The following is a 25,466-nucleotide window of genomic DNA, read 5'->3' as shown; positions in this document are numbered from 1 at the left end:
GCTTTTTACTGGTTTCTGTTCTTTGTGTCATGAAAAGCCTTGTTGAAGCTCCCACGCTGTTGGGAGAGTAGCGGTTTCTTCCCCGGCCGTGTGGCTGCAGTGAGGAGTGAGGTTCTTACAGACGGCTGGGTTTTGAAATTGGTGAGCTCTGCGGTGGCCCTGATCGGGAGCCACGGGGACAGCCGGTGGCCCCGTCCCCACGCCTCTGCGAGAGGAAGGGTCTGGTGTTCGTGGTGCTGTCTGCAGGGATTCACCGGACAAGAACTCAGACTGAGTCTGCATTGTTTGTGATCCGTTACCTGGTTTGTGAGTCGTTTCGGAGCCCATGGCTCCGTGTGGCGGGGTCACCGAGTAGGAGCCACGCGGGAAGGACCAGCCGTGCGAAATCCCGGCCTGTTTGTGGGCAGCTCAATTCCAGCAAGAAGGCGGGGGAAGAGCCAACAGGCCACGCTCTGCGGGTAACAGAGAAGGAGGTGACCCCGAGGGCTGGTCACCAGAGGACCACCCTGCTGCTGCCCCCAGCCTGGCAGGGTTTGGAGGTGGGGCTCATGTGAGGTCACCAGGTTAAGTTCCCCCTCCCTAAGGCATTTGCTTCCCTGGAGGAGGAAGGGACCACCTCCCCTCCCCATGTGAGGTCACCACGAGGGGGCGGCCACAAGCGTGCCACGAAGGGTCCCGCACCCCGGCCTTGGACCCCCCAGCTCCCCAGGACAGTGAGGGGGTGTGGGGTGGGCCCCCGGTGGGCGCTGCGGTAACGGGACGGCATGGATTGCTGACCTTGGACAGAGTGGCTTCCCCAGGGGCTGCCGCTGGGTCTGGCTGCAAGGAGGGGGGTGCTGGTCCTGGAGCCGCAGGGGGATCCCCGCTAGGGGGCAGTTTTAAGTGATCTCCACGACCCCGAGATCACCCGCTGCACCGGGCCCCCGGGGATGGGTGATTTTAAGCGCATAAAGCGACAGGAAGCGAGCGCGACACCTGGGTTGGTGGTTCCTGGCCACCAAGCGACCGTGACCCGGCCGTGCCCTCCACAGCGGCCTCTGCGTGCACCTGCTGGTGAACCGTGATCATCCATTGTCCCCTCAGCCCTATACCCACGACGTGTTTTCTCTTTTGGTTTTTACTTGTTTACATCTTACCTGAGGTCTGCGTGGGAAGGTTTGCAGGTACAGAGAAGGGTCTGGGGTCGGGAGGGCGCAGACGCTTCTGGTCTGGCTGTGGTGTCTGTCGTGCTGTGGGCGCGGGGCTGCCACGGGAAGGACCCCGGGGTCGGACGCGGTGGCCCCGTGAGGCATCATCACAGCCGCAGTTTAGGTTTTTGTAGAAGGAACAGGGCACCTGGGCGGCGGGCCCCGCGGAAGTGGGGCTTTTAAAGGGGGCGGGGGCACATCTACCTTCTCGCCGTGAGGGAGGCGATGACCAGTGCTACCCTGTTTGGGGAACCCAGGTGCTTGGTCGTTGTCCCGTCCTTTTCTAAATGGGTTGAGCTAAGCGGAGCGGAGCCCTTGGCTGTTTCGTGTCTCTGTTTCCTCTGCTGTGACAACGAACCAGGGAGCAGGGCAGGTGGTGGCGAGCCGGGGGCCTTGCGGGCGGACCCTGGCACAGAAGCGGTTTGTGGGCCTCTGCGATCTGGGAAGGCGCCTCCCTCCCCTTCCTGCGTGCCCGGCCCCCACTGGACGAGGCTGGGAGATGCGCTTGCTGGCCCGGCCCGGCCCGTCGCACACCTCTCCTGGGTCGTAAGGCTCCCGCAGGGGCACCACCGGCAGGCCCGTGACTGACGCGCCTGTCCTGTCTGCCTCTCGCGTCCCCACACCCGAGAGACCTGCCTGGGCCTCCTCAGGGGAGGCCAGGGGCAGCAGAGGAGAGCCGGACCTACTTTGCGGACACTTGAGAGCCTCTGAATTGGATTAAGAAACTGCGTAGTTCCAAGCTGCCTTTAACTCTCAAGAGGGGAAACGAGAGGTGACCTTGGAGCGGGAACAGGCCGAGACCCGGGCGCACCGCCCGCCGCGGGGCCCCCGAAGGACAGCACGGCACGCGGACCGCTTGGGTCACTCTTTATTAACAGCACGTTCAGCAGGAAGGCAACAAGGCGGTAGGTGTGTAAGGCGGCTCGCGTCTTCCGGGGTGAAGCAGGGCTCAAGCTCTCCCACCCGTGTCCCTCCCGGCTCCACGCACAAGCGCGGGGGTGCCGACGTCCCGGCCACGAGCGGCTCGTCCCGTCCTTTCCCGTAATCGGCTCGGACACCAGGCACCTGCTTTCGCGCACGCTTCGGTTAGCGGGCCGAGGGCCGCGTGGCTTCAGCATCTTCTGGGACACACGCACGGGTCACCGGGCCGTTCTACATAAAACCTGGCTCTCTCTGCAACCACGTGACGGAGGTGTGCGTGCTGGCCCGGCCTGTCACTCTTCGATGCTTCCTGTTTTCCGTTTCACTCCAGGGACGCGCACTGCTGTTTGGCAAATGCCACGGCTGCATTGTTAATCGGGAATTTACTTTCAATGTTCCCAGCAAGGACCTCGTGTCCTTGGAGACTGACTTCGTGTTTGGTCAGCGGTTAAAAATACCTCCCTGTGTTCTTCTCCAATTGGATATTGCCATAAACGGGCAAGTGGGTAAAAGTAAACCGTGGACCTGTTTATAGATGGAAGGTTTTCTCTGAGCTAACCCAGGATGGAGTGAGTCACCTGCATGTAATACCAGGATACGCAGATCTTTTTTACTGTGAAACGTGAGACCTGTCTCAGAAAGTATCTTTATTTTCAGCTCTAGCCATTCATCGGTTGGGTAAATGTTCCCGTCATTTGGGGGTCCAGATAAAAAGTTTCTCTGTGGGGGCTTCGTCCTCGGCTGGCCGTCTTCAGGGAGAACAGTTAGGACTTCAGAGGACTGAAAAGCAGAGCCACTGTGAGGAGGAAGACAGCCGGTCAGCTCAGACACCTTGTGCAGAACTAACGGTCATTCTGGAAGAACGACTTGGAGCAGACAGGGATCGGGGCACAGACTCGCGGGTTGTCCTCCCCACTTCTACAGCCTGGCCCGGCCCAGGTCAGGGGCACGACCCGGCTCACAGGCCGACGGCCACGAGACAGACCGGACCACGCGGCATTTCCTGCCGCCCCCTCCAGGTCGGGTGAACATTAGTTCGGCTGTCCCCGAAACCAGTGCTTTCGACCTCGGTCAAGTGGGGGTCAAGTGGGGGCTCTGGGTCACACTCTGCTCCAGTCGGTCCGGGACCCGGGCCCGGGGCCCCGGGTTCTGCAAAGCTGCCCTTGGTGCGTCGTGCAGCCGGGGCCGAGACTGAGACTGCAGCTTCGTACTAGAAGTTACCTAGTGTCATTTGCAGCCAGCTAAAATGTATTCTCAGTTGGCTGAAGGTCCTTTATAATGCATCATAGCAGGTGCAAAGCTACTTCATTCTGGCTTCCCCCAGGTCAAAGTTCAAGGACAGGAGTCCCTAGTCCCTTACACCTGTCCCCTTGTCACTTTGCTCCTGGCTAGAGCATGGGACCGTGTCATTCCCCTGGGCACCGGCCCCTGACCGGCCCTCGCCAGCCTGTGCTGCTCTGAGCTCGGCTCCGCTGACAGCAAACGTGAGGCCACGACCGGGAGGGCGTGCCCTTCCTCCTGGAGGGGAGAACGTTCTGGCACCAGGGTGACAGGACATTTTGCACTTTGCTTTTCACGGGACCGGTCAGTCCGCTGCATTGGGACTGACGGTCCCCTGGGCCTTGCTGGGGCTCCGGACCAGGAGCTCGGTAACTCCCTACGGCAAGTTTATGTATTTTCGATGGAATTTTTAACCGGGGCGGGGGGTGGGGGAATAAGGTAACCTGCCCAGGAAGTATTTTAAGTAGATCTGGTCTAAGAAGGACCCATCTTCCCCAAACCCACTTGAATTTCATGCAGGAGAATTTTCTTACGTGACCATCTCTCGCTCATGTGAACAAGCACTTCGTTTTCCCCTCGTCGTTTTCCCGCGTGTGCACTTGGCAAATCGCGTGGGAGGAGGAACCGGGAGTGTCTCCCAGGGCCCGAGGGTCGGCGGGGGGGGGGTGCGGGGAAGGGTGTGCACGTTTGTGGTGGGACCTCACACCCGTTCACAGGCCCGCCTCCCACGACCACAACACTCGCAAGGTGGAGCTTTTTAAGCCAACAGCCACGGGTCCCTGTCCCGCCCCCCCCCCCCCGTGACAGCTCCCGGTGCCTTGTGAGCGGCTGACTTACAGAGATGAGGTCGAGCTCGATGGTCCCAGTGTTCTCGGGATCCAGCTGCTTAAATATCCCTGAGGGAGGGGGGTGGGGGGTGGGAGGAGGGCCGCCGGTGAGCACTCCTCCTCCTCCCCCTCCTCCTCCCTCCTCCTCTCTCTCTTCACTCCTCTTCCCCTCTTCCTCCCCTCTTCCCCTCCTCCTCCTCCCTCCTCCTCTCTCTTCACTCCTCTTCCCCTCCTCCTCCCTCCTCCTCTCTCTCTTCACTCCTCTTCCCCTCTTCCTCCCCTCTTCCTCCTCCTGCTCCTCTCTCCTCCTCTCTCTTCACTCCTCTTCCCCTCCTCCTCCTCCCTCCTCCTCCCCTCTTCCCCCTCCTTCTCTTCCCTCCTCCTCCCCTCTTCCCCCTCCTCCTCCTCTCTCTCTTCACTCCTCTTCCCCCTCCTCCTCCTCTTCCGCCTCCTCCTCCTCTTCCGCCTCCTCCTCCTCTTCCCCCCTCCTCCTCTTCCCCCCTCCTCCTTCTCCTCCTCCCCCTCCCTCTTCCTCCTCCCCCTCCCTCCTCCTCTTCCCCCTCCCTCCTCCTCCCTTCTTCTCCTCCCTCCTCCTCACTCCTCTTCACTTCTCCTCCCCCCTCCTCTCCTCCCCCCTCTTCCCCCTCCTCCTCCCCCTCCTCGCTCCTCCTCCTCCCTCCTCCTCCTCCTCCTCGCTCCTCCTCCTCCTCCTCCTCTTCCTCCCTCCTCCTCCTCCCTCCTCCTCCCCCTCCCCCTCCTCGCTCCTCCTCCCCCTCCCCCTCCTCGCTCCTCCTCCTCCTCACTCCTCCTCCTCCTCCTCCTCCCTCCTCCTCCTCACTCCACCTCCTCCTCCTCCTTGCTCAGTCACCAGGTCCTCCCTCCGCCCACAAGGGTCTGCGCAGTCAACCGCGCACACACGCCCTTCCAGGCGGCCTCCCCTGCGCCAAACACAGAACCGGGACGGGCCTTTCCCCAAGCGGCCACTCACTGAACAGCGTCTCCAGCCGGACCAGACACCGAACGAAGTTATCGAAGTCAATGATGAGGTCGTCGTCCGCAAAGCGCGCAACGACGACCTGGTGGAGCTGACACGGCAGCTTGAAGCCTGAGGTCGGAGGAAGAGGGTGCGGCCTCAGGGTGCGCGTCACACGGCGCCCGTGCCACAGACGTGGCCCTCAAATCGCCGCCGCCCCATCCCCTGGTGCTCGCCTGGGGACCCGCCGCTCCCACCCTTGCTCCCGACCCTGACCGCTCACCTGGCTCTGCCCGTCCCCGCAGGCTGCCATGAGGCTTCCTGTCCCCATCCCTGTCCCTGTGGCCCGTCCCCACCCCCATGGCCCATCCCTGACCCTGTGGCCTGTCCCCGTCCCCGTGGCCCATCCCCACCCCCATGGCCCATCCCTGACCCTGTGGCCTGTCCCCGTCCCCGTGGCCCATCCCCACCCCCATGGCCCATCCCTGACCCTGTGGCCTGTCCCCGTCCCCGTGGCCCATCCTTGTCCCTGTGGCCCACCCCCACCCCTGTGGCCCGTCCCCGTGGCCACCTCTCCCTGTGCTTCCTCTCCCAGCTGTTTAGCTCTGAATCCCCTGGAGACTAACTTCCTGGATGCACATGGCAGAGACTGTCTGTCCGAGATTAGCGATAATTTCTGTTCCCGTGGCAGGATTTCCACTGGGCCACGGCTGCCTGAAATCAGGACCATGTTTCCTGCCTCCCCTGCAGCACACTGAGGGCTCGTGACTCAGTCCTGCCAGGGGGTCGTGTGCCTGACGGCGGGGGGAGCCCATCTCTCCCTCCTTTTGTCCACCCGTTGCCAGAACACGGCCGTGGTGCCTCGCCGTCCTAGTCCGGAAGGCCCGGCAGCGGGGGGCACCTCCCCTTGCACTGGACCGCGTGGGGGGAGGTGGATCTCGCTGAATCCAGGTATCTGGGGTCTCAGTGTCGGGATTTTATGTTGCCCGTGGGGGACTCACTCCAGAGGGGAGCAGAGACCCTCGTGTCAGCCCTGCACCTGGCAAGGGCCGGGGGCCCGCTCGCCCCGCCAGCCTCCGGAGGAAACGGAGATTCAGGAAGGTATGGCGGGCAGAGCGTTCTACCAGGGAGCTTTTAAAAGGGGAACGGAAAGGACGTGTTTGTACCAAACCAGCACCCGCTTTGTCTCACGGTCACCGACCTCCACAGGGTGCGGAGCACAGTCTCCCGTACCCCACAGCCGGGACGGAGCCTGCGCTCGCGTATCCCGCGGCCGGACGGAAGGGAGGAAACAGCCACGAGGCGTTACCTGCTTCCTCCAGTGCTTTCCGCATCTCGTAGGAGTTCATGGTGCCAGACCTGTCCACGTCGATTTCCCGGTAAATTTTCTGGAACGAGAAATAATTCCAAGAACCATGACCCAAAGCGAGGCAGGCAGCGAGTTGGCTCGCGCCGAGTGCCGCGCACGGACGCGGATTTCCCAGCTTTGCCTCCGGTGGCCTTGGAAGAGTCGCCCGCCTTTCTGCCTTAATTAGCTAATAGCGTTGGCCTCTCCCGTGAGCCGGTTTGTCAATACGCCCGTCAGCCAACCAGCCAGCCACCACGGCTCACGTTATCTTATGCGACTGTCGTGCTTGAGCTGCTAAAAACCCATGTTACAAAAGGCGACGTGGCTTCTCCAGGACGCTTTCGGGAGCAGCTGTTAGGGGACCCCATTTCCGGTCAGCGCCAGGCGAGGGCAGGAGGCGGGCTCATCTTTGCTGTCTGCGTGTGGCCAGCCTGTCTCTGTGGGTCCAGTCGCCACCCTGGGGATGTCCCTCCCACCTGGCAAAGGGTTGTACGGGCACCGCACGACCCCGACACAGCCCCCCCGCCCCCCGGCGGCCCCCGGGCGCTCACCTGGTACTTCTGAATCTTTGTCCAAAGAACGTAGAACTCCTTCAGCCCCAGCTTGCCACTGCCATCTGACTGCCCGCGGTTAAGGAGAGCCCGGCCGTGGGTGCGTCCCCTCCACCGGATGGCGCTGACGCCCACAGCATATGGGCAGGCGGCTCCTGCTGTAGGACCCGGCCTGCCTCTGAGGCTGGCGGAGGGCCCAGAAGGAGGCCTCTGGCGACCCTGACCTTTGCTGGTTGGTCTGGGGATGCGGGGGGCCCCGGCCCCGGTGAGAACGAGCTGTCACATGACCTGCAGAGCCCCCCCCCGCCCCCAAGTTCTGCAGTGCTTCTAAGGCCTCTTGTGAGGCAACCACTGTGAGCCCACGAGAGGAAACTTCGAGCAGCACGGAGCACCCGTGCCCAGGACTTGTCCCTGAGCCACGAGTCGAGGCTGCGGGCGGCCGGGGAAGGAGCTGCCCACGGCGGGCGGGCCCCGCGCCCGCAGATCGGGAAAACCCACAACCAGAGGAGACTGGTCTGCGGGGTATTTTCCACGGCCGCTCGGGCACAGCTGAGCGGCCGCCTCCCGTGCGGGGACCTGGGACACGGCCCTCGGCTTCCCCTCATCTGCAGCTCCTCAACTCCCCTTCAGGGGCCCCTGGACGGGCGGGGCGCGGTGTCAGAGCCCCCAGGGCGGGGGTCTCAAACGCCATGTCTGGGCTCTGCCGCCTGGAAGGATACGTCCAGCATGTCCACCATGATCTTACAGGTCTCGATGCTGAAGCCATCCGACTTGATGTCCTGGCCTGTAAGACAAAGTACCAGTGATGGTTACGTCCCACAGAGACGCGCTGTCCCCGGGATCCCCCTCGAGGAAGTGCTCATCCGTCCCTCCAGGGCCACAGCAGGCCGGTGGCTGTCGGAGGGGCCGTGGGAGGGGGGCGTCCGCCTGTGATTCGCCACACGAGCGCGTGCCCCGAGGACCAGAACCCGTCCGGAGTGGCCGCGGCGGGTGGCTGGCGGCCTGCAGGAGACCCTCATCACAAGTAGGAGCCTGGTCCCTTCTGGACTCCATGAGGGGTCCCCCTCTTGTCCTGTCCTTGTAAAGGCTGCCACTTAACTCGCAGCTGCCCTCGTGGGCACAGACCCCTCCCCGGCCGGGACAGAGGCAGGGGTCAGCGGGCAGCCGGGGGCAGGGAGGCTGAGCCCCGGCGCGGCCTGGCTCTTTCCACCTCCGTCTGCGCGGGAACAAGGAGGCTTTGACGGCCACACGCCTCAGCAACCCTGTGACCTCACTCGTGCCTGGCGGCCTCCGGGACGCGCACCATCTTCTTGTCCGCGCCTGGCCTGCCCGGGGAGGAACCGGTTACGAGCGGATCCCTCCCCACATCCTCCGCGGTGGATGGGCGGCCGGCCAGGCTCTTCTCTGGCCGTGAGGGAGTTTGCCATGGGTTAGGCCGGCTGCTGGTGGCGCCCAGGGCTGCTGCTCAGGACACGGCGACGTCCAGGCTCGCGGGGTCTGACCTCACACAGACCCGCGCGCGGACGGCGATCTCTGAGGGCCGTGCGGCTCTTGTGATAATTTGGTGGGGAGGAAATGTGTCCCCGGGGCTGGCCGGTCCCGTTTCTGACTCGGACGCAGTTCCAGGTGTCCCGGGCCCTCCTCAGGCCCCTCTGGGCCTCACCCCTTCTTCCAGGAGCCTGCCAGCCGCCTCTGGGCCCTCAGGTCCCTGGCCTGGCTCATCAGTTCAAGGGAAACCATGTCTCTCCGAGTAAAGAGCCAGTCAGACGAGGCTCCTGACACGCACGCTGGGGAGATGCTTTGCACACCGTTCCGTTGTTCCAGACGGCCCGTTTACCCTTCCACCCTGGCTACTGAGTGAGGTGGTATCACTCCATCCACGGCTCCGCCCCCCTTCCAGCTGACCGTCCGAGGGGGCGCCACACGGAGCTCGGGCTCTGCCTCAGGCAGCTTCGCAGGGCACCCGTTGGAGGCTCCCCAGTCTCTGGGGTTAGGTAGTGACGCTCCTGCTTTCCAGGTGCAGCAAGAGAGCCCGAGGCTCTCCGCGCACGGGCTTCCAGCAAGAGCCGGCCAGTGGTGGTCTCGACCCGGGGCCCTCTGATCCTGAGTGACCAGGGCACACAGAGCCTCCTCTGCCCAGTTCCTCAGGGGGCCGGGGGCTGGCGGGTGTTTACGTGCGGGCGGGAGGGGACCGGCGGCCGGGAGGGGACCGGGGCCCCACCAGGAGGGCACTTACGCTTGGCCAGCACCCTCCTCAGGATGGTCTGCAGCTCGAAGGCCGAGATCTCCGCGTCCTGTGGACACGAAGCAGAGCGTGGTCACCGCCTGGCGGCCGCGGGACACTCCGCCCACATCAGGTGCACTGGGCGGGGCCTGTGATGTTCGGGTCCAGCGCCCCCTGCAGGCCGCACGTCTCGGCGAACTGCAGGCCCCGTGGACACACTTGAGAACCCTTCGCTCCACCCACGCGTGTGGTCCCACTCGACGCCCTTCTGATCCTAGTCCTCCGCCCGTCGCCCCTTCCTCCCCTTTGAAACCCGGGTCTGGCTCCTTGCAAAGCTGGTGAGGGCCCAGCTGTCTCCCCGCCGCTCTGCCTCTGAGGCCCCAGCTCCCGGGGCGGGTCTGGTGCCCTACACACGCCCTCGTGTTGGGGGACAGGGGAGGAGGGACGGGGGACGAGCCCAAGTCGCAAGACCACCATGGGCCACAGTCCCTTCTCCTAGGGGTGGGGGCAGGGCCCACGTGCCGCAGACCATCGGGAACAGGTGTCTGTGTCATGGGGCCAGAGACCTGGTGGCCCCAGAGCTCTGTTTGGACTGGCTGGGCAGACAGGGCCGCACAGTGGGGGTGGAGGGGGGGCGTAGTGCCTGAAGGAACTGTGCCCTGAGCCGTGCTCTTGAGATGTGCGACCCTTCTATCCCTTGAGCGTCTCTGTGGACATCAGGGACATCCCAGCTGGACGCAGAGGACAGGAAGCAGCCAGAACCCTAAGGCCAGAGGGAGTCGGAGCCAGAGCAGACGCCAAGCGGCAGCCCCACCGTGTGGGCAGGAGCCCGAGTCCCCCCGCGATGCCTCTTGCTTCTACTCTTGCCTCTGCCCCTTTGGAGTCGCGTCGGGGACGAGACTGTCCCTTTGAGTGGACCACAGCGCAGGGCAGAGGCCGCGTGTGCAGACACCCACCTCGCCTGCCAGCTGTGCAAATAGCCTTCTGAAGCCGTCATCAATGTCGTCCTCGCTGGCATCGTTCTGGAAAGGGGGATACAGGAGCAGGTCAGAGCCAAGGAGGCGCCTCCCGTGGGCTTGAGACCAAGGACAGTGTGAGGAATTAAGGGTGGATGAGAGAGGGATGGAAAGCCTGAGGGACGGGTTAACAAGTCCTCATGGAGGCTTCTCCTCTAGCCCTCAACCAGGACGCCCTTCCTGATCTACACTAGTGGGGATCCAGAAGCAGAGCCCAGCCAGAATGTTCTAGAAGGTCTTTGACAGTGGCCCCCTGGACTATTCACTCTCTCCCTGGGGACAGGGGACAGAGGAAGGGCCTTCCATCATGTTGGCTGTGGTCTCCTTCCTGGACTTGGGATTTGTGGCGGTCAGGCCTCCCCTGGGACCCCCAAGCCCTCGGGATTCACCACTATTTGAAGAGCGACCCTTGGTGTTACCCTCGGGAGCCTCAGAAATCTCGTCACCGAGCGTTTTCATTTTACAGGTGAGGAAACTGAGGCCCAGGAAAGGTGGCGACGAGAAGCCCGTGGTCCCATGCGTGGGGGTGTGGTGGTCAAGGGCCACGCGCTGGCCGGTGCAGGTGCAGGGGGCGACCCTAGTTTCAAGCTGCGGGCACGAGGTCCTGGGGCCCCCTAGCGATGAGGGGGGCCCCTCTGGGTCCTGGGCAGTCGGGGGCAGAGCGGGCGAGTCCGGAGGTCACACACACCTCATCGAGGTCAGCCTCAATCTCGTCGTCGACCACCCTGGAAACAGAGGGAGACTGTGTTACCGGAAAGGAGGTGGGGGTGGGACGCACGTGGTGCCAAAATCAAGGCCGACGGCACATGTGACTGATAGGGCAGCGCAGGGCGGGGCGGGCAGGGTCACTGGACCACAGCCCTGCACGGAGGAGGCGGAGGCGGGCAGGGACTTTCTTGCTCCTCGAGAAGCACGTGTGGGGACAGCAGACCCCGGCACCCGCTCTCCGATTCTGCGGCAATCTCTGTCACATAAACCTTCCACACCCGGGATCCTGCAAGGTCCCTGCTGCCTACGTGTCCTGCTCGGAGGCCGGGGTGTGGTCTCAGCTGAATCTCGGGCAGCTCGGGCGGTGCCCTGTGCTGTGTGCGGCGCTGGGCCCTTCTTGGGCCCCGGGACCCTCCACTGGTCCGAGGGCCCCGGCCACTGTGCCCGCGGCTGGCCCGAGCCGGCCCATCGGACACACTGTCCTGGGTCTGATGGGAGCCCGTGGCACGAGGTAGAGGCAACACAGCACGTGCCGTGTGCCCTGCTTCCCATCTGTTCAAAGCCCCCGTGTTTCTCCGTAAATCTCCTTTTGCTTAAGCCGCCGAGGAGGATTACGTCTCCTGCAATCAGGTGCCCAACCGAATAGATGCGGCTGAGGCAGCGGCCAACGGGGCAAGAGCCATCGGGAACCGAGCCATCCTGACAAGGGGCCCTGGACCGCTGGGCCCAGTGACCACCGAGGCCGTCACTCGAGGGCCGCTGGACGGAAAGGATTCTACGGCGCGGCCCGGCTTCTCCCCGTGAGGTGCCTGGGTTCAGCCGTCCAACCCGTGTCGTTACGGCGAATGTGACAGCTCGATCTTTCGGAGACGCAGCTGCCACAGCAGATTCTGCGCTAGGCTCCACAGCCGCCCTTTCTAACCGCGGATACCCCGCGTGGCTCATTTCTTTGCTCGCTGGAATGTAACGCTGGGGTCCTTCCAGCTGCGCCCTGGAAGCGGGCGGGTGTCGCAGAGCAGAAACTCGGAGGGAGGGCGCCGCGCTCCGGGGGACGGGGATGGGGACGGGGGGCGGGGAGGAGGGCAGGAGCACCTACTGGTAGTCGGCCTTCTTCTCGGAAAAGACCCGGACGCAGAAGTCCCCGTCCTTGTTGGGCTCGAAGGTGGACGGCACCAGGATGTACTCCCCAGGCGGCAGCTTGAACCGGTTCAGCACCTCCCGCAGGTTGATGAAGGTGTCGGACCGCTCCCTCGCCCGGTGCGTCAGGAAGAAGTTTCTGCTGAGGTGGATGTTAGTCTGTCCAGTCATCTGAGGGACAAACAGAAACAGAAGGGAGTAGACGGCAGAGAGAACCCCAAATCCGCATTGTTTTCGCTCACGGAGAAGGCGACGGTGCCCGTCGTTCCAGATCAAACGCAAACTTCCCGCCCACGAGAACAAATGTCCACGGAGGGGCTCAGGGCACGTGCGGCGGGAGTCCCGCGTGCACCCAGCTCTGCAGAGACCCCATCTGCACACGGAGGGGCTCGGCCGTGAGGCCCCCCGCAGGAGTCGGATCAGTGCTATGTGGTGTGTGACATGTGAACAAAAGTCGGGACGGGGCCGGGCCAGGAAGGCAGGTGTGGCCAGCGTGGCCGGGCTGGCCGCCGCGAGGGCGGAACTCACCAGAGGGATCCGGAGAAGCCCAGCTTGCCCCCGAAGGCACTGCCCGGCCCGACAGTGTGTACCACTGGGGTGGAGGGGGGCACGCTGCGTGGCCACTGGATCAGCCGCGGCCTTTATGGACCCACACAGCTGCCGTACTTCCCACCAGTCCTGCTAATGCCAGCTGTGAGCCTACTACGCGCTCTCACGCCATTCACCTCATCGCTATGGTCCCTCCAGGTGGGTGGTGGACCAAGTTTTATTGAAAAAGAAACGGAGAGGGACACCTGGGGGGCTCAGTCAGTTAAGCATCCGACTTCGGCTCAGGTCGTGATCTCACTGTGCATGAATTCGAGCCCTGCGTCGGGCTCTGTGCTGACAGCTCAGAGCCGGGAGCCTGCTTGGGACTCTGTGCCTCCCTCTCTCTCTGCTTCCCCTGCTCATGCTCTCTTTTTCAGAAATAAATAATAAAACATTTAAAACATTAAAAAAAAAAAGAAAAAGAAACTGAGGTCCAGAGAGGACCCGTAACTTGTTTGAGGTCACACGGCCTGCAAATGGCAGGGCTGGGGCGTGGATCCAGGCCCCTGGGTTCCCACATCATCTTAGGCTCAGACAGTCCTGGGGCTCACCTTTCCCTTCAGGCTTGTTTCAGGGGGAATTGCAGGACTCCGCGGAGAGCCTCCTGCGTCCCAGACCACACGTCGTCCACCCAGAGCTGACCCGTGCCCCGCAGGGACTCCCCAGAGACCTGGCCCTGAGCTTGGCCCCGCAGGCCCTGGGACCTGAGCCACCTCCCCAGGGTGCCCCCAGCCACCAGCCCTGCCCAGGCCTCCCGGGACCCCCCAAGCCAGCAGTCGGGGCCTGGTGCCTGATGGTGAACACGAGCCAGCGTCTCCCAGACGTACCTCCTCCGGCACCTGCGGGCACAAAGGAGAGCACACTTCAGATTCCCGGAAGCTGTACGAGGTCACCCCCGCGATGGGCTGCGGCCCCCCCGTCCCCTGCAGCTCTAGCAACGTGAAGTGACTCAGCACGGTGATTATTTTCCAAGGGGCCCCAACCGTTCCCACACGGAGGACAAACCTCGTGACCCAGCAACAATGTGGCTGAGCCCTTAGCGCCATTGCTAATTTATGGAGCATAAAACCGGGGCACGGAGCCGTGAAACGCCCGGCTGAGGTCTCCCCGCCCCCAACTCGAGGGTGCCCGCCGGGCCGGGAGCCAGCAGGCGTCACACCCAGCCCGTGTGTCCTTGGGCAAGTCAGCTCTCTCTGTTGCCAAAGTTTCCTTGTCTCTAAAGGGCACCAAGTGACCCCCCGTGCTCCCCAGCTCCAGAGCCCAGGACCGGCTTTGCACACCCATGAGGCGGGGGGTGGGCTCCGCGTCACGTCCCGTTGGCGTTTTCCCTGGGGTCGCTTTGTCCCAGAGCGGAAGTCCTCAGCTCCCGTTTCGGAGGCCGAGGGGCTCAGAGTTCGTGTGCACGCCTGCAACTATGGCAGGTGACCCACTCTACAGGCGGGGTCCCGTTACGGGCGCCACGTTGCCAGTGATGAGTGAGCGTCTGACCTCTGACCTCTACCAGCGGCATGCTGCCCTCCCCACCACGGCGGTTTCCCTGAATGTGGGGACCGCCCCCCTCATCCGGCTCTGGGCCGTGCTGCAGGGAGGAGTGGGGCGGGCATGGTGGGGGGCAGAGCCCGGCCTTGCTTTGACTTGGTTGGAAATGAAGCCCCTGTGGGCGGCACAGAGCTCGCGTTCCCGGTCCTGAGCTGGTCCCAGCCGGACGCTGGAGCGGTTCCTGCCCGAGGTGTCCCCTGTGGGGGCTCTGTTCTAGGCCTGGAGGTCGGCGGGCCAAGCAGAGCACCAGGCCTGGTTGGGGGGGGCGGTGTCTCAGAAGAGGCGGGAGGCCTCTAAAAAGAGTAGACTGTCCCCAAAGCGGCTGTGGGGCCTAGGCAAGCCCTAGGCACCTCCGGGGACACGGACCAGCTGCAGGGACCTCGGGGCGTCTCCTCGTGCCAGCCCGGCCCGGCCGCCACATCTCGCACACAGAGTTCTGCTGCAAAAGCCCTGCTTTCCCTGGCCCGGCCTCCCGACGGGGCCCCAGGGCCCACCGTGCCTGTGGGGAGGGCCGTCCCCCGGGGCTGAGAGCAGGGAAGGAGGTGGCCCGTGCTGCCCCCACCTCATAGATGCCGAAGCCGATGGTGTGCATGTCCTCCCCCATCTTCCTCTGTCGCCGCCGGTGCTTCTGGATGAGGCCCACCAGGAAAGTGCACCCGCTCTCTCCGTCCTCCTGGTCCTCGTCCTCCTCCTCCAGCTTGATCAGGTACTGAGGGTTCATCCAGAACGTGTCTGCGGCCAGAGAGGGGCCGGGTCACTGAGGCCTCGGGGCCGCCCCTGCCCCTGCAGGTGCGCACGGGGAGGGGGAGGGAGCCCCATAAAGACGGGTGGGCAGGTGGGTGGGCGCTGGGGGGCTGTGGACAGAGCCGGCCGGCACTGGCCTGGGGACCACGGGGACCCACGTCAGAAACTCCCTCGCACGGTTCTCTCGCCCGCCCTCAGGCTGGCTCATCTTTGTCACTCGGGAACAGGGTGTTAGGGCTGAGCCCCTGCGGCCCCTGTCCCGCCCCAGGCCCAGCTGGCCGGGCTGGGGCGCTGTGGGGGCACACGCTCCCGCACGCCCTCTGTGAACCCCAAGGCAGGAACATCCTGTGCCCCCGCCTCTTCTTCTGTGTCCCGTTGTCCACCCCAGGGTGTGTCTGCCCCCCTCCCCCCAGTTCCAAAGTCCATTTATGGAAGGCCCGGAGACTCGTTCACGTCTGAGAACAACTCCCCTCGCCCACCTAACAGGATAGACTCTTTGTTGGGGAAATAAAGGCATCATCTGGTGCAGGGGTCAGCAAACTATAGCTCGGAGGGCCCCTGGCCGCCTGTTTTCGTAAATAAAGCTTTATGACAACACGGCCATGTTGTTGAAGGCCTGGTGGCCTTCGGGTGACGGCGGCGGAGCTGACAGAAAAGCGGTAGAAACTGACGCTCACCAAGCCCCAGATGTTTCCCATCTGGCCCCTGAGAGATTTGCCGGCCCCGCATCCAGCGAGCGGCTTGTCGGGGGCAGACGGCCTCCCCAGCGCCTCTGGAACCGCCACTTGGTGGCTGGAGGGGAAGGACTGAAAGCACCAGAACTCGAGGTCCCACCACCTGTCCGCGGCCCGGGATGCCACGGGAGCCCCAGTCTCCCCATCAGTGGAGGATCGGCACACGACCATCACATGGCCTCCACGGTCAGACTGCCTGCGTCACGTCCCCGTGAGGGGTACCGTGAGGTCACTTAACCTCTCCAAGCGGCGGTCCCCTCACCTTAAAGATGAAGAGGACAGCAGTGTGCCCGCCGTGGAGGCTCATGAAGACAGACGGGGTCAAATGCACATAAACCACTTGGGACGGTCCCCAGGCCCGATGTGTCATATCACACCGACTCAATTTCTGCGGCTCGGGGGGAGGGGAGCCCTGGGCCACAAGGCAGAAGGTCGGGGGTCAACGAAGGAGGGACCGGGGACCCCGTCTGAGCCGGGCCCGAGTGCGCAAGAGGGCTGCGGGCGACGGTTGGGGCCCGGGTGTGCAGCGGCCCCGTGGGCGAGGTCCCTGCAGGGCGGGGCTGCCTGGGCTTCACGTGGACGGAGTGGCCCGTGGGCCTGAGCTGGGACCACGCTCGACCTCACGGGGTGTGGTGGGGGCTCCGGCACAGGGGAACCTAGGGCTGGGGAGGCCGCGTGTGGGGTGTGGCCGGGCAGGGGCCAGACGAGCGCGGACGAGGGCCCGGCGGGCGGCCTTACTCGGGTAGTTCCTGCAGCCTCCCGCGGTGGAGCCCCGCCTCCAGGTCCCGTCCACCTTGGTGAGCTTCCACTTCTTGTAGGACTCACTGGTGAGGGTGTCGGGGGTCAGGTTGCAAATCTCCAGGCGGGAATAGTGCCTCAGAAAGTCACCGAACGACATCCTGGCGGAGGCAGGGCGAGGGCGCCCCGGTCACGGGAGGGCACGCTGCCGAACCCTGACCTTCCGCCCAAGGCCAGCCCAGGAGCCGGTGAGGGCCGGCAGAGCGGCCAGCAGGCGCGGATTCCAGCTCTTTCCCGCCGGGCCGCGTTGGGCGCTGCCCACCGGTGAACCCGCGGGCCCAGCCCTGCTCTCGAAAGGCCTGGTTCTCGAGTGTGGGGACAACTCGGAACTGGTTGGGAGAATGGCCCCGTCCTTCCGGGTTTCTGTCGGGATCTAGACACGCCTGCAGGACTCCCTCCTGCTTTCTGAGGGGTCGTGCCACCCCCTTGTGGAGAGGGACGGATGGTTCCATTCAGGGTCTTACGGTGAATTTGAAACGATGGGAGCAGATCCCACGGCCCCCGGCTCCCTAACGTCCCGCCACGGCCCACCGGCAGAGCCCTCCAGCAAGCTTACCAGAACTCTCCGTCTTCGTGCCGCCTGGTCAGCCTCTCCCTCACCTCTGGGTCGACGCTGTTCCAGTTGGGGCAGCTGGAAAACCCCGTGACGGGAGGGCGTTAGCACCAGCGCCGGCGAGGATGTGTCCCCAGGACCCCAGTGGAGGCCCTGGGGACACACTCGAGGGCCAGGAGCCGCAGGGACAGAGGGGGTGAGGCCAGATGTCGCCCTGGACGGTGGCGGGAAGCAGACAGACAGTCCGGGGGGGGACGGGGCGGCACTGGCGGCCAGGACCAGACAGCCCCGTTTTAACGGGAACAGAAAATCCACGGTGTCGCTGACCTGCAGGCACCCGGCCTGACCTGGCCGCAGCCCCGCTGTGGCGCCTGCCCAGGAACCTGTGTTCTCCCCCGGGGCCCGCCAGCGGGGACGCTGAGCCAGGGAGGCGTGGACCTCGAGCTCACGGCAGGAGCGCCGGCTTGGACGAGGGCGCCAGACCGCTGGGATGTGCTGGTGGCCCCTAGAGGGGCACCTGCCTGAGGGTGCCCGGCCCTGTGACCCCGGGGCCCTGCTCCTGCACAGCCGCCCGCCTCCGGCCTCCCCCCGCCCGCAGCCTCCTCTCCTCACTTGTCATTCCACCGGCCCGTCCACTCCACCTCTCCCCAGGGGTTTCGGATGCGGATCAGCTTCTGCAGGCTCCCCCCACTCTCCACCTGCAGACGGGGCACAGGGAGGGGCAGGGGGGACGCTGAGCTCCAGCCGGGCCTGGACGCGCTCGGGCCCAAGGCCCCTTCTCCACGAGCCAGGAGGGGTGGGGTCCATGTTACAAGGGGGTCAGAAAAGGGAGAAGGGCTGGACCCCAGACCCCTCCAGGGGCCGGCTGTGGGAGGACCCGGGTCTTTGACCCCGAACCTCAGCTTCACTGTGCTGTGGTCTCGGGAGCCCCCGGCGCCTCCCGACCTGTCGCAGAAACAAGGTGCTGAGAAGCAGGTGTGCCGCCTGGATCTCCAGTGAATCCCCCGGGGGGGGGGGGGGGCGGGGGGGGTGTTTCTACGAAGGGTGTTTTGTAGCAGCTGGGAACACGTAACATGAACCCTGTGTCAGATGCCGCTGCCGGGTGGATGTTTATTTTCGTTGGCGTGGGAACGGAGATGGCATTACGTGACAGAGTGTCCTCACTCGTGGGAGGTGGCCGTGGAAGTATTCGGGGGCAAAGCGTGATGGCGTCTGACACTTCCTTCCATGCGGCACAGGGAGGGAGGACGTGTGCAGAACCCTAGGTGTCGAGTCTGGGGAAACCGCACTGGGGCGGGCATCACACTGTTCTTGCAACTTTTCCACAGACTTGAACTTTTTCAAAATAAAACAACGGATGCGTGGGGTGGGGGGGTGGATGGAGAATAGAATAAAAGTCCCGGGTTTAAAAGAAACGGAGCCCCGGACAAGTCAGACGACATGGGGTTTGTACGTGGCAGTGGGGCTGTCCTGTTTCTAGTGACGCTGCGTGGGCAGATGGGGACTGCGGGCAGATGGGGGACCACGGGCAGCGGGTGCCACGGGCAGATGGGGGACCGCGGGCAGTGGGGGTCGATGGGCAGACGGGGACCCGGGCAGTGGGGGCCATGGGCAGACAGGGGACCACGGGCAGCAGGTACCATGGGCAGACGGGGGACCACGGGCAGCGGGGGTCGGTGGGCAGACAGAGACTGCAGGCAGACGGGGACCCGGGCAGTGGGGGCCACGGGCAGACGGGGACCGCGGGCAGACGGGGGACCACAGGCAGCGGGTGCCACGGGCAGATGGGGGACCGCGGGCAGTGGGGGTCGGTGGGCAGACGGGGACCGCGGGCAGGGGAACAGCCCTATGGTGTGTGTCATCACAGCCTCCAGCTTGGGGGTACGGAGGGGCGGGGGTTTAGGAGAAGTTGCCCAGGCCGCTGGCCAGAGGCCGTCCGATCTGAACAGGAATTTGGGCGCTAACGTTGTTGTGAGGTCAGACGCAAAAGCACTCTGAAGGGTCTACACCACTCTGCGCATGCAGTAGCCGGTCCCGGGGGCAAAGTGAGTCTAAACAAGCACAGTGGGAGGGTGGGACCCGGCCGAGAGGGGACACCAGCCGGCCGCCCCACCCAGGCTCCCTCGGCTTCAGGGATCTGAGGCCTGGCGGCCGGGCCGCGGGAATGAGGCCGCCCCCCTCCTCCTGGTGACCACCCGCCCAGCTAAGCCGACCGCCGCGTCAGGGACACGACACCCCCCCCGAAAACCCCGGCCGCCTCACCTCCTCCGCCCCGGTGACTGAGTACGCGTGCCCCTTCACCAGCTTCTGGAAGGTGATGGCCTCCGAGTCCGCCATGCTGGTGATCTGGAGACAGGGGAGGAATCAGGTAGACGCGGCGGCCTCACCCTCCCCCCTGCTCCCTCCAGTCCCTCCACCAAACCCCCGGCCCCCGGGCCTGGGGGAGGACAACCTCCCGGCTGCCCGTGGACGGAGTGGGCCTGGGGAGCCCAGCGGACGGGCGCTCACGGCCCTCTGCAGGGGGCACGGGAGAGGGCACGCCCTCAGGGTGCTGGAGGCCCTGGTGGCCCAGCCCGCTGCTCCCAGAAGGACAGCTGTTTGCCGTGGCTGCTGATGTGCCCCCGTTGTGTTAGAACCTCCTCAGTCCCCCCACCCCAACCACTGGGCGGAAGGGGGGCCGCTGTGTTGGTGACCAGGCAGAGGGGCCGAGAGGAGGGTCTTCTGCCCCAACACGGTGTGCGGGCAAAGTCAGGGTCCCTTCCACTTGGTGCAGCTCCGCGGACGCCTCCCCTCCCCCCACCCCCCGGCTGGATGGGGAGACGCCTGACTCACGAACCGCTTAGTGAAATCACTTAGGTCTTCAAATTCGCTGGGTAGGAGTTTGTTGTCTAGCAAGTTGCCCAGAGACTTGGGCCCCGAGAGTGGGGGCTTCTCACGTCTGTCCCCGCGGGGAACAAGCCCGCAGCAGCACCGGGCTCCAGAGTGGGCTCGGCCTGGAAGAGGCCTGGGGACGGGACGCAGGGCGACCCTACCTTCCTCTGGGGGGCCGTGCGGCAAGGCCGCCATGAGATGTCCCTCCCGATGCCTCCTGCAGCCCCCCCCCAGGCCCCTGGGCCCCGAGGCAGCGCAGGGGAGGCTGCAGGGGGCAGGAGTCTGGACATGGTCCGGCCCCCGGGACCTGCCGAGGGGTGGGGGCCTCGGGGAACCTGTGGTCCAGGCTGGCCACGCCCTCGCCCACCAGCGGCCCGCAGACGGCCTGGCGGTGGCCACCCACCCAGGTGATGTGCACGCCGTGCTGAAGGGGCTGGGCTCCCAACGGCCAGAGCAGGCAGGGAGGGGCCCGGACTCACGTCGATGGAGCAGCCCAGGAGGGAGCCTTTCTGCAGAGCCTTCTGGATGATCTTGAACAGGTTGGGAGGGGCCTTCCTCAGCTCGTACCACTCGGCGATGCCCCCGGTGAAGTCCTCGAAGCCCTCCGTGGTGGCGCCGCCCGAGAGCGCCTCATAGCAGCCGTTGACCCTGAGGGGAGACGGAAGCCGCTGCCCCTGTGTCCCCCGCTGCCCCGGGCCTCCGTTGCGGGCAGCTCCAGGGACCCTCCGCTCGGATTCCCCCCCACGTGGCCGCCCGAAAATCTCCTAGAACCTCGGGGGTGGAAGGTCCGACCTCCCACATGGACTGTCTGTCCTGACGGCGAGGACAGCCTGCTCAGGGGCTGTTGGGCATCTACAGCTCAACACAGGCCACAGGGCGGTGACGAGAGCACCTCTACGCACAGAGCGCCCCACGCTGCACCTGACCGCCCTGTGGTGGCCCGCGGCTTCCGGCTGCGCCGTCTGGACCCACGACTGAGAAGCGGTTCTCCCAGCCGGCCGTGGGGACCCCGGCCCTCCTCCCCGCAGGGGCCGCAGGGGACGGGTCCCTCGTCTGCGGACTCCGCACCCTTGTGTCCTGCCTGCGGCGGGTACACACCGGCAGAAACCGTGCTGCCCCGGGCTGATGAAAATGTGACATGACCCGGCAGTGACCTGCGAGGGAAGCGGGTCCTTCCCGAGCCAGCCGTGGGCGCCACAGCCCGTCCCAGCGCACAGCGTCGGGAAGGGCCATCGCCGTCGGGTATCGGGGCGCGGCGCGGCCGGCAGCCCGCGAGCCCAGTTCTGGCCAAAGCGGTCCTTGTGTAGAACGGGGCTCCTGCTCGAGGTGGTCCTTGAACACCACCTGCTCTCCCCAGAAGCCGGGGCGGTCGGGGGGCAGGGTCGCTCACTTGGCGTAGGCCTTCTCCAGCAGGGCGCTCCAGAACTCGCTGCCCTCTGCCGAGTGCACGAACAGCAGCTCCCCGTCCTTGGTGGGCAGCCTGTCGTCCACGACCACGTCCACCCACTCGCCGTACTGCCAGAACTGCGGGCGCACAGACACGGGGGTGCTGAGGGGGTGCTGGGGGGCCAGCACGGGGACCCCGGGCCTCGGCGGCCCCTCGGCACAGGCTCCGCCAGCCCATCCCGGGAGGCGGGTCCTCGCTGAGGAACAGAGGGCACGGCCCACGTCCTTCCCTCTGAGCCCACCCCCCCCCCCATTCTTCCCCACCTCGTGCTCTCCTTCACCAGCATCGAAGGAACACGGCAAGTAGCACCTCGCCATTGTGTCCCTTTTCTGGAACTTGGGGATTCCTTCCTGAGCACCCTGCTCTACCTCCCTCCGCAGAAGTCCCTAGAGGTTCCCCGCTGCTATCCTCCCTGGGTCCCCGTCAGGGGCAGGCCAGGGAGTTCCTGCAGTCTCTCAAAGTCCTTTGTAGAACAGCGTGTCCTAGGAGTCGACAAACGCTGGGGTCTGACAAACTTGACCAAGCCAGGGGATCTGTTCCAGCGTCCAGGACCTGTTCCTAGCCCCCAGCACTTGTCCTTAGACACCAGGACCCATTCCTGGACCCCAGCACCTGCCCTTAGCCCCCAGGACCTGTCCTTAGTCCCTAGGATCCACTCCTGTCCCCCAGCACCTGTCCTTAGCCCCCAGGACCTGTCCTTAGCCCCCAGCACCTGCCCTTAGCCCCCAGGACCTGCCATTAGTCCTTAGGACCCATTCCTGGCCCCCAGCACCTGTCCTTAGCCCCCAGCACCTGCCCTTAGCCCCCAGGACCTGCCATTAGTCCTTAGGACTCATTCCTGGCCCCCAGCACCTGTCCTTAGCCCCCAGCACCTGCCCTTAGCCCCCAGGACCTGCCATTAGTCCCTAGGATCCATTCTTGGCCCCCAGTACCTGTCCTTAGCCCCCAGGACCTGTTCTTAGCCCCCAGCACCTGCCCTTAGCCCCCAGGACCTGCCATTAGTCCTTAGGATCCATTCCTGGCCCCCAGCACCTGTCCTTAGCCCCCAACCTGCCGTTAGTCCCTAGGACCCATTCCTGGCCCCCAGCACCTGTCCTTAGCCCCCAGCACCTACCCTTAGTCCTCAGCACTGTCCTTAGCCCCCAGGACCTGTCCTTAGTCCCTAGGATCCATTCCTGGCCCCCAGTACCTGTCCTTAGTCCCCAGGACCTGTCCTTAGCCCCCAGCACCTGCCCTTAGCTCCCAGGACCTGTCCTTAGCCCCCAGGACCCATTCCTGGCCCCCAGCACTGTCCTTAGTCCCCAGCACTGTCCTTAGCCCCCAGCACCTGCTGAGAGAAACTTGAGCCACCTGCTAAGTCACCTGGAAGTGGAAGATCCCAGCATAGTTTTCCTGGAAACTCTGGTTTAGGGGGACAACTCGGGCCAGGATCTCTTCGTTCAAGGTGAGGGAAGCGATGGCCGCCAGCAGCCAGCAGTCACCTGTGAACACAGCACAGAGCTCCAAGCAGGGGTCTCAGTACCAGGAAGACATCAGACACCATGTGCCCCCTCTGGGAGCTTGAAGCCAAGGACGGGCCGGTGTGGACAGTCCCCACTGAGGGGCAGTTTGGAGGGGGGAAGCCCTCCCAGCCCGGCCCCCGCCCCGGCCCCCTCTGGCGTGAGGACGCAGACGCTTGTGGGAGCGCGGGACTCACCGCTGGGCTTGGGCAGCAGAGGACAGGGCAGCGGGGGGAGACAGAGGGATGGGGTCGGGTGGGGAGGCGGGGCTGGCAGGTCGTGAGTGGGGCAGGTGTGGGTGCCTGGCTGGAGCGGGCGCGGGGGCCGAGGGCACATGGCAGTCACTTCTGGGGCGTGGGAGGGCACCGTGCGGGACACAAGAGTGGGGACGGTGGCACGGGCCTCCTGTGGCCCACGGGTGACCGAGGCGTCACGGGAGCACGTGCGCGAGCTGCCACACACCCGGCACCCATGGCAGGTGCTCGGCACACAAGCACCGCGACCGTCCTACGTGGTCGGCTGTGACAGTGCGTGGTGGGGGCTCACATTCTCCCCCCAAAGGCCGCGGCCGGCTGACCCTCCTCCTACAGGCGTGGGCGCGCTCCTGCCCCCTCCCAGGACAGTGACAGGAGCAGCCTGGGAGGGGGTTTGGGCTGGACAGTGACAGGAGCAGCCCGTGGAGAATGCGCCCTGACGGTTCTTCGACGAGACTCTCCCGCTGGCGCTCGGAAGTGACGGCGTGCCAGCGACTCTGCAGGGAGTGTCCGCCACCAACGGGAGGCAAATGCATCCTCTTGCTCCTTCGGGTGGCGGTGTGGGGGTGCTGGGGACCTCGTGGCCACCGCTCTCCTCCTGGGAGCCCGCATCCCTCTGAGACCCCAGCTGCCCTGCACGCTCAGTCTGCGAGGTGTTGGCAGTGCAGACCCTGCCCCGATTCCAGGAGGCGGCCCGGCTGAGGGGGTCGGCTCGGGAAACGTGCCTTGACCTTCACTGGTGCGTCGGCGAGAGTGGACAGGTGCCCCGTGAGTCTGCTCAGTGACGTACAGTCCGCTGCTGCTGTGGGACGGGCAGTCTGAGAACCAGGCCAACTCGGAGGAAGAGGGGCCGGGGATGGAAAGTCCTGCCAGGAGCCCTGCAGACCCTGGATCAAGCCGTACCTGCAGCCCGACCTGCCTTGGACTTTCCTGGCACATGAGTTGATCGCCCCCGTTTCCCTGAGCACCAGGGCAGCTGAGACCCTCCTATGTGCCGGCCACTCCCCAGGAGCCGCAGGGCCATTTCCACATCTGTGGAAGCCTGGATGTGCCTGTGACTCTCACTCTTCTTGAGCGAGCGTGAGATTTTCTGGGACTCTCCGCGGTGCTTGAATTGGGTCTGTCGACACGTGGAGGCAGACGGGCTCGTGGACAGCAGGGGCCCACGTGTGGGGAGTCCAGGGACCGAAGCCAGAGCTCCCACATTTCCTGCACAGCCCCCTCGAGTCCCTGAGCCCCCTTAGACGAGCCGCTGGGTCTGTGCGACTGGGGACTCAGGGTGGCCGCCGGGCCCCGAGGGGCAGGGCCGCTCAGAGGTCCCGGCTGACGGCGCTCTGTTCTGGGACGTGACTGGGTGCAGGGAGGACTGGCTCCGGGTGACCGTGCTGCCTTTTGGTGTCTGTAGCCTGACATCTAGGTCGGTGCTGACCACATACCCAGCTCAGGTTACCGCTCGCCACCAGATCCGGAGGCTCTTGCCACATCCTGGGAATCAGCGGCCGTGTTCCGTGGCTTCTGGTTTTATTCCTCCAGGTCTCCCCTGGCCACCCTGGGGGGGAGCAAGGCCCCAGTGCCCCCTGCCCTCTGGAGACAGCGCTCTTATGCCGGGCTATTCCGATCTAGCTGGTCTCCTCCGGAAGGGCGTGTCAACCCAGAGCGTTTTCTGGACGGCAGACCTGCGGCTTTAAGAGGTCGACTTCCTTGCTTCAGGTCACACGTCTGGAAGGTCCCAGAAGATCCCGCAAGGGGCAGAGAGGCTCCCCTTCCAGCTCAGGCTCTTAACAGCAGTGAGCAGCGAGCGCAGTCAGCATTCTGGATCAGTGCAGTTTACGGAGAACTCGCTGCACCGTTTATGTGTAAGTCTTACGGGGCGATTACCCATGTTAGCGTCACCTTTTGGGGATGAAGAAACCGAAGCTCGGGGGCCTGTATACCAGACAGCCAGCCGGTCTCGAAAGCAAATCCTCTAAATCAAATCCAGGTTTTGTTTAAAACCCGAGCCTTGCCAGAGATTTCTTTTGGTTAAGAGGGTCTGATTCCTTTAATGCAGGAGAGACCACAAGAGAAATACCCAACCGCAGCCTAAACTTAAAACTATGGGGTAACAAGCCAGCAGCTCCCTGAAATCCTACATCGTATCTTAACACCTGACACCATGCGCCCGTGAGATCCTGAAATGCGTCGCCTGCCCGCTGCAGCGTAAGTCGCGAAGGCCACGGGACGGTGGCCTGTCATGGCACCTTCCAGACAACAGCACCAGGAGCAC

General features: G+C 64.7%; 1 protein-coding gene across 2 annotated transcripts in view; it reads right to left on the bottom strand.

Moving 5' to 3' along the window:
* Positions 1-2,039: 2,039 nt before the first annotated feature.
* Positions 2,040-25,466, bottom strand: part of CAPN2 (calpain 2) — a 38,334-nt gene continuing 14,907 nt past the window's right edge. The window contains exons 3-22 of one of the 2 annotated variants that reach the window (XM_045049152.1): positions 22,810-22,928; positions 21,391-21,524; positions 20,480-20,648; positions 19,392-19,475; positions 17,742-17,827; positions 17,133-17,207; positions 16,517-16,677; positions 14,863-15,032; positions 13,589-13,600; positions 12,133-12,344; positions 11,017-11,053; positions 10,269-10,334; positions 9,325-9,382; positions 7,808-7,872; positions 7,089-7,157; positions 6,499-6,577; positions 5,205-5,321; positions 4,227-4,285; positions 3,552-3,626; positions 2,040-2,904 (exon numbers count right to left, since the gene is read on the bottom strand). In XM_045049152.1, the coding sequence (XP_044905087.1) occupies positions 2,881-2,904; positions 3,552-3,626; positions 4,227-4,285; positions 5,205-5,321; positions 6,499-6,577; positions 7,089-7,157; positions 7,808-7,872; positions 9,325-9,382; positions 10,269-10,334; positions 11,017-11,053; positions 12,133-12,344; positions 13,589-13,600; positions 14,863-15,032; positions 16,517-16,677; positions 17,133-17,207; positions 17,742-17,827; positions 19,392-19,475; positions 20,480-20,648; positions 21,391-21,524; positions 22,810-22,928 (1,871 nt within the window). In that variant the 3' untranslated portion in view covers positions 2,040-2,880. The remainder of the gene's footprint in view (positions 2,905-3,551; positions 3,627-4,226; positions 4,286-5,204; positions 5,322-6,498; positions 6,578-7,088; positions 7,158-7,807; positions 7,873-9,324; positions 9,383-10,268; positions 10,335-11,016; positions 11,054-12,132; positions 12,345-13,588; positions 13,601-14,862; positions 15,033-16,516; positions 16,678-17,132; positions 17,208-17,741; positions 17,828-19,391; positions 19,476-20,479; positions 20,649-21,390; positions 21,525-22,809; positions 22,929-25,466) is intronic. The other variant, XM_023247642.2, reaches the window with a different exon arrangement.

Source organism: Felis catus, chromosome F1 (assembly GCF_018350175.1).
Source record: "Felis catus isolate Fca126 chromosome F1, F.catus_Fca126_mat1.0, whole genome shotgun sequence".
Taxonomy (NCBI): domain Eukaryota; kingdom Metazoa; phylum Chordata; class Mammalia; order Carnivora; family Felidae; genus Felis; species Felis catus.
Note: the sequence above shows the minus strand (reverse complement) of the source record. Positions and strands in the feature narration are given on the sequence as shown.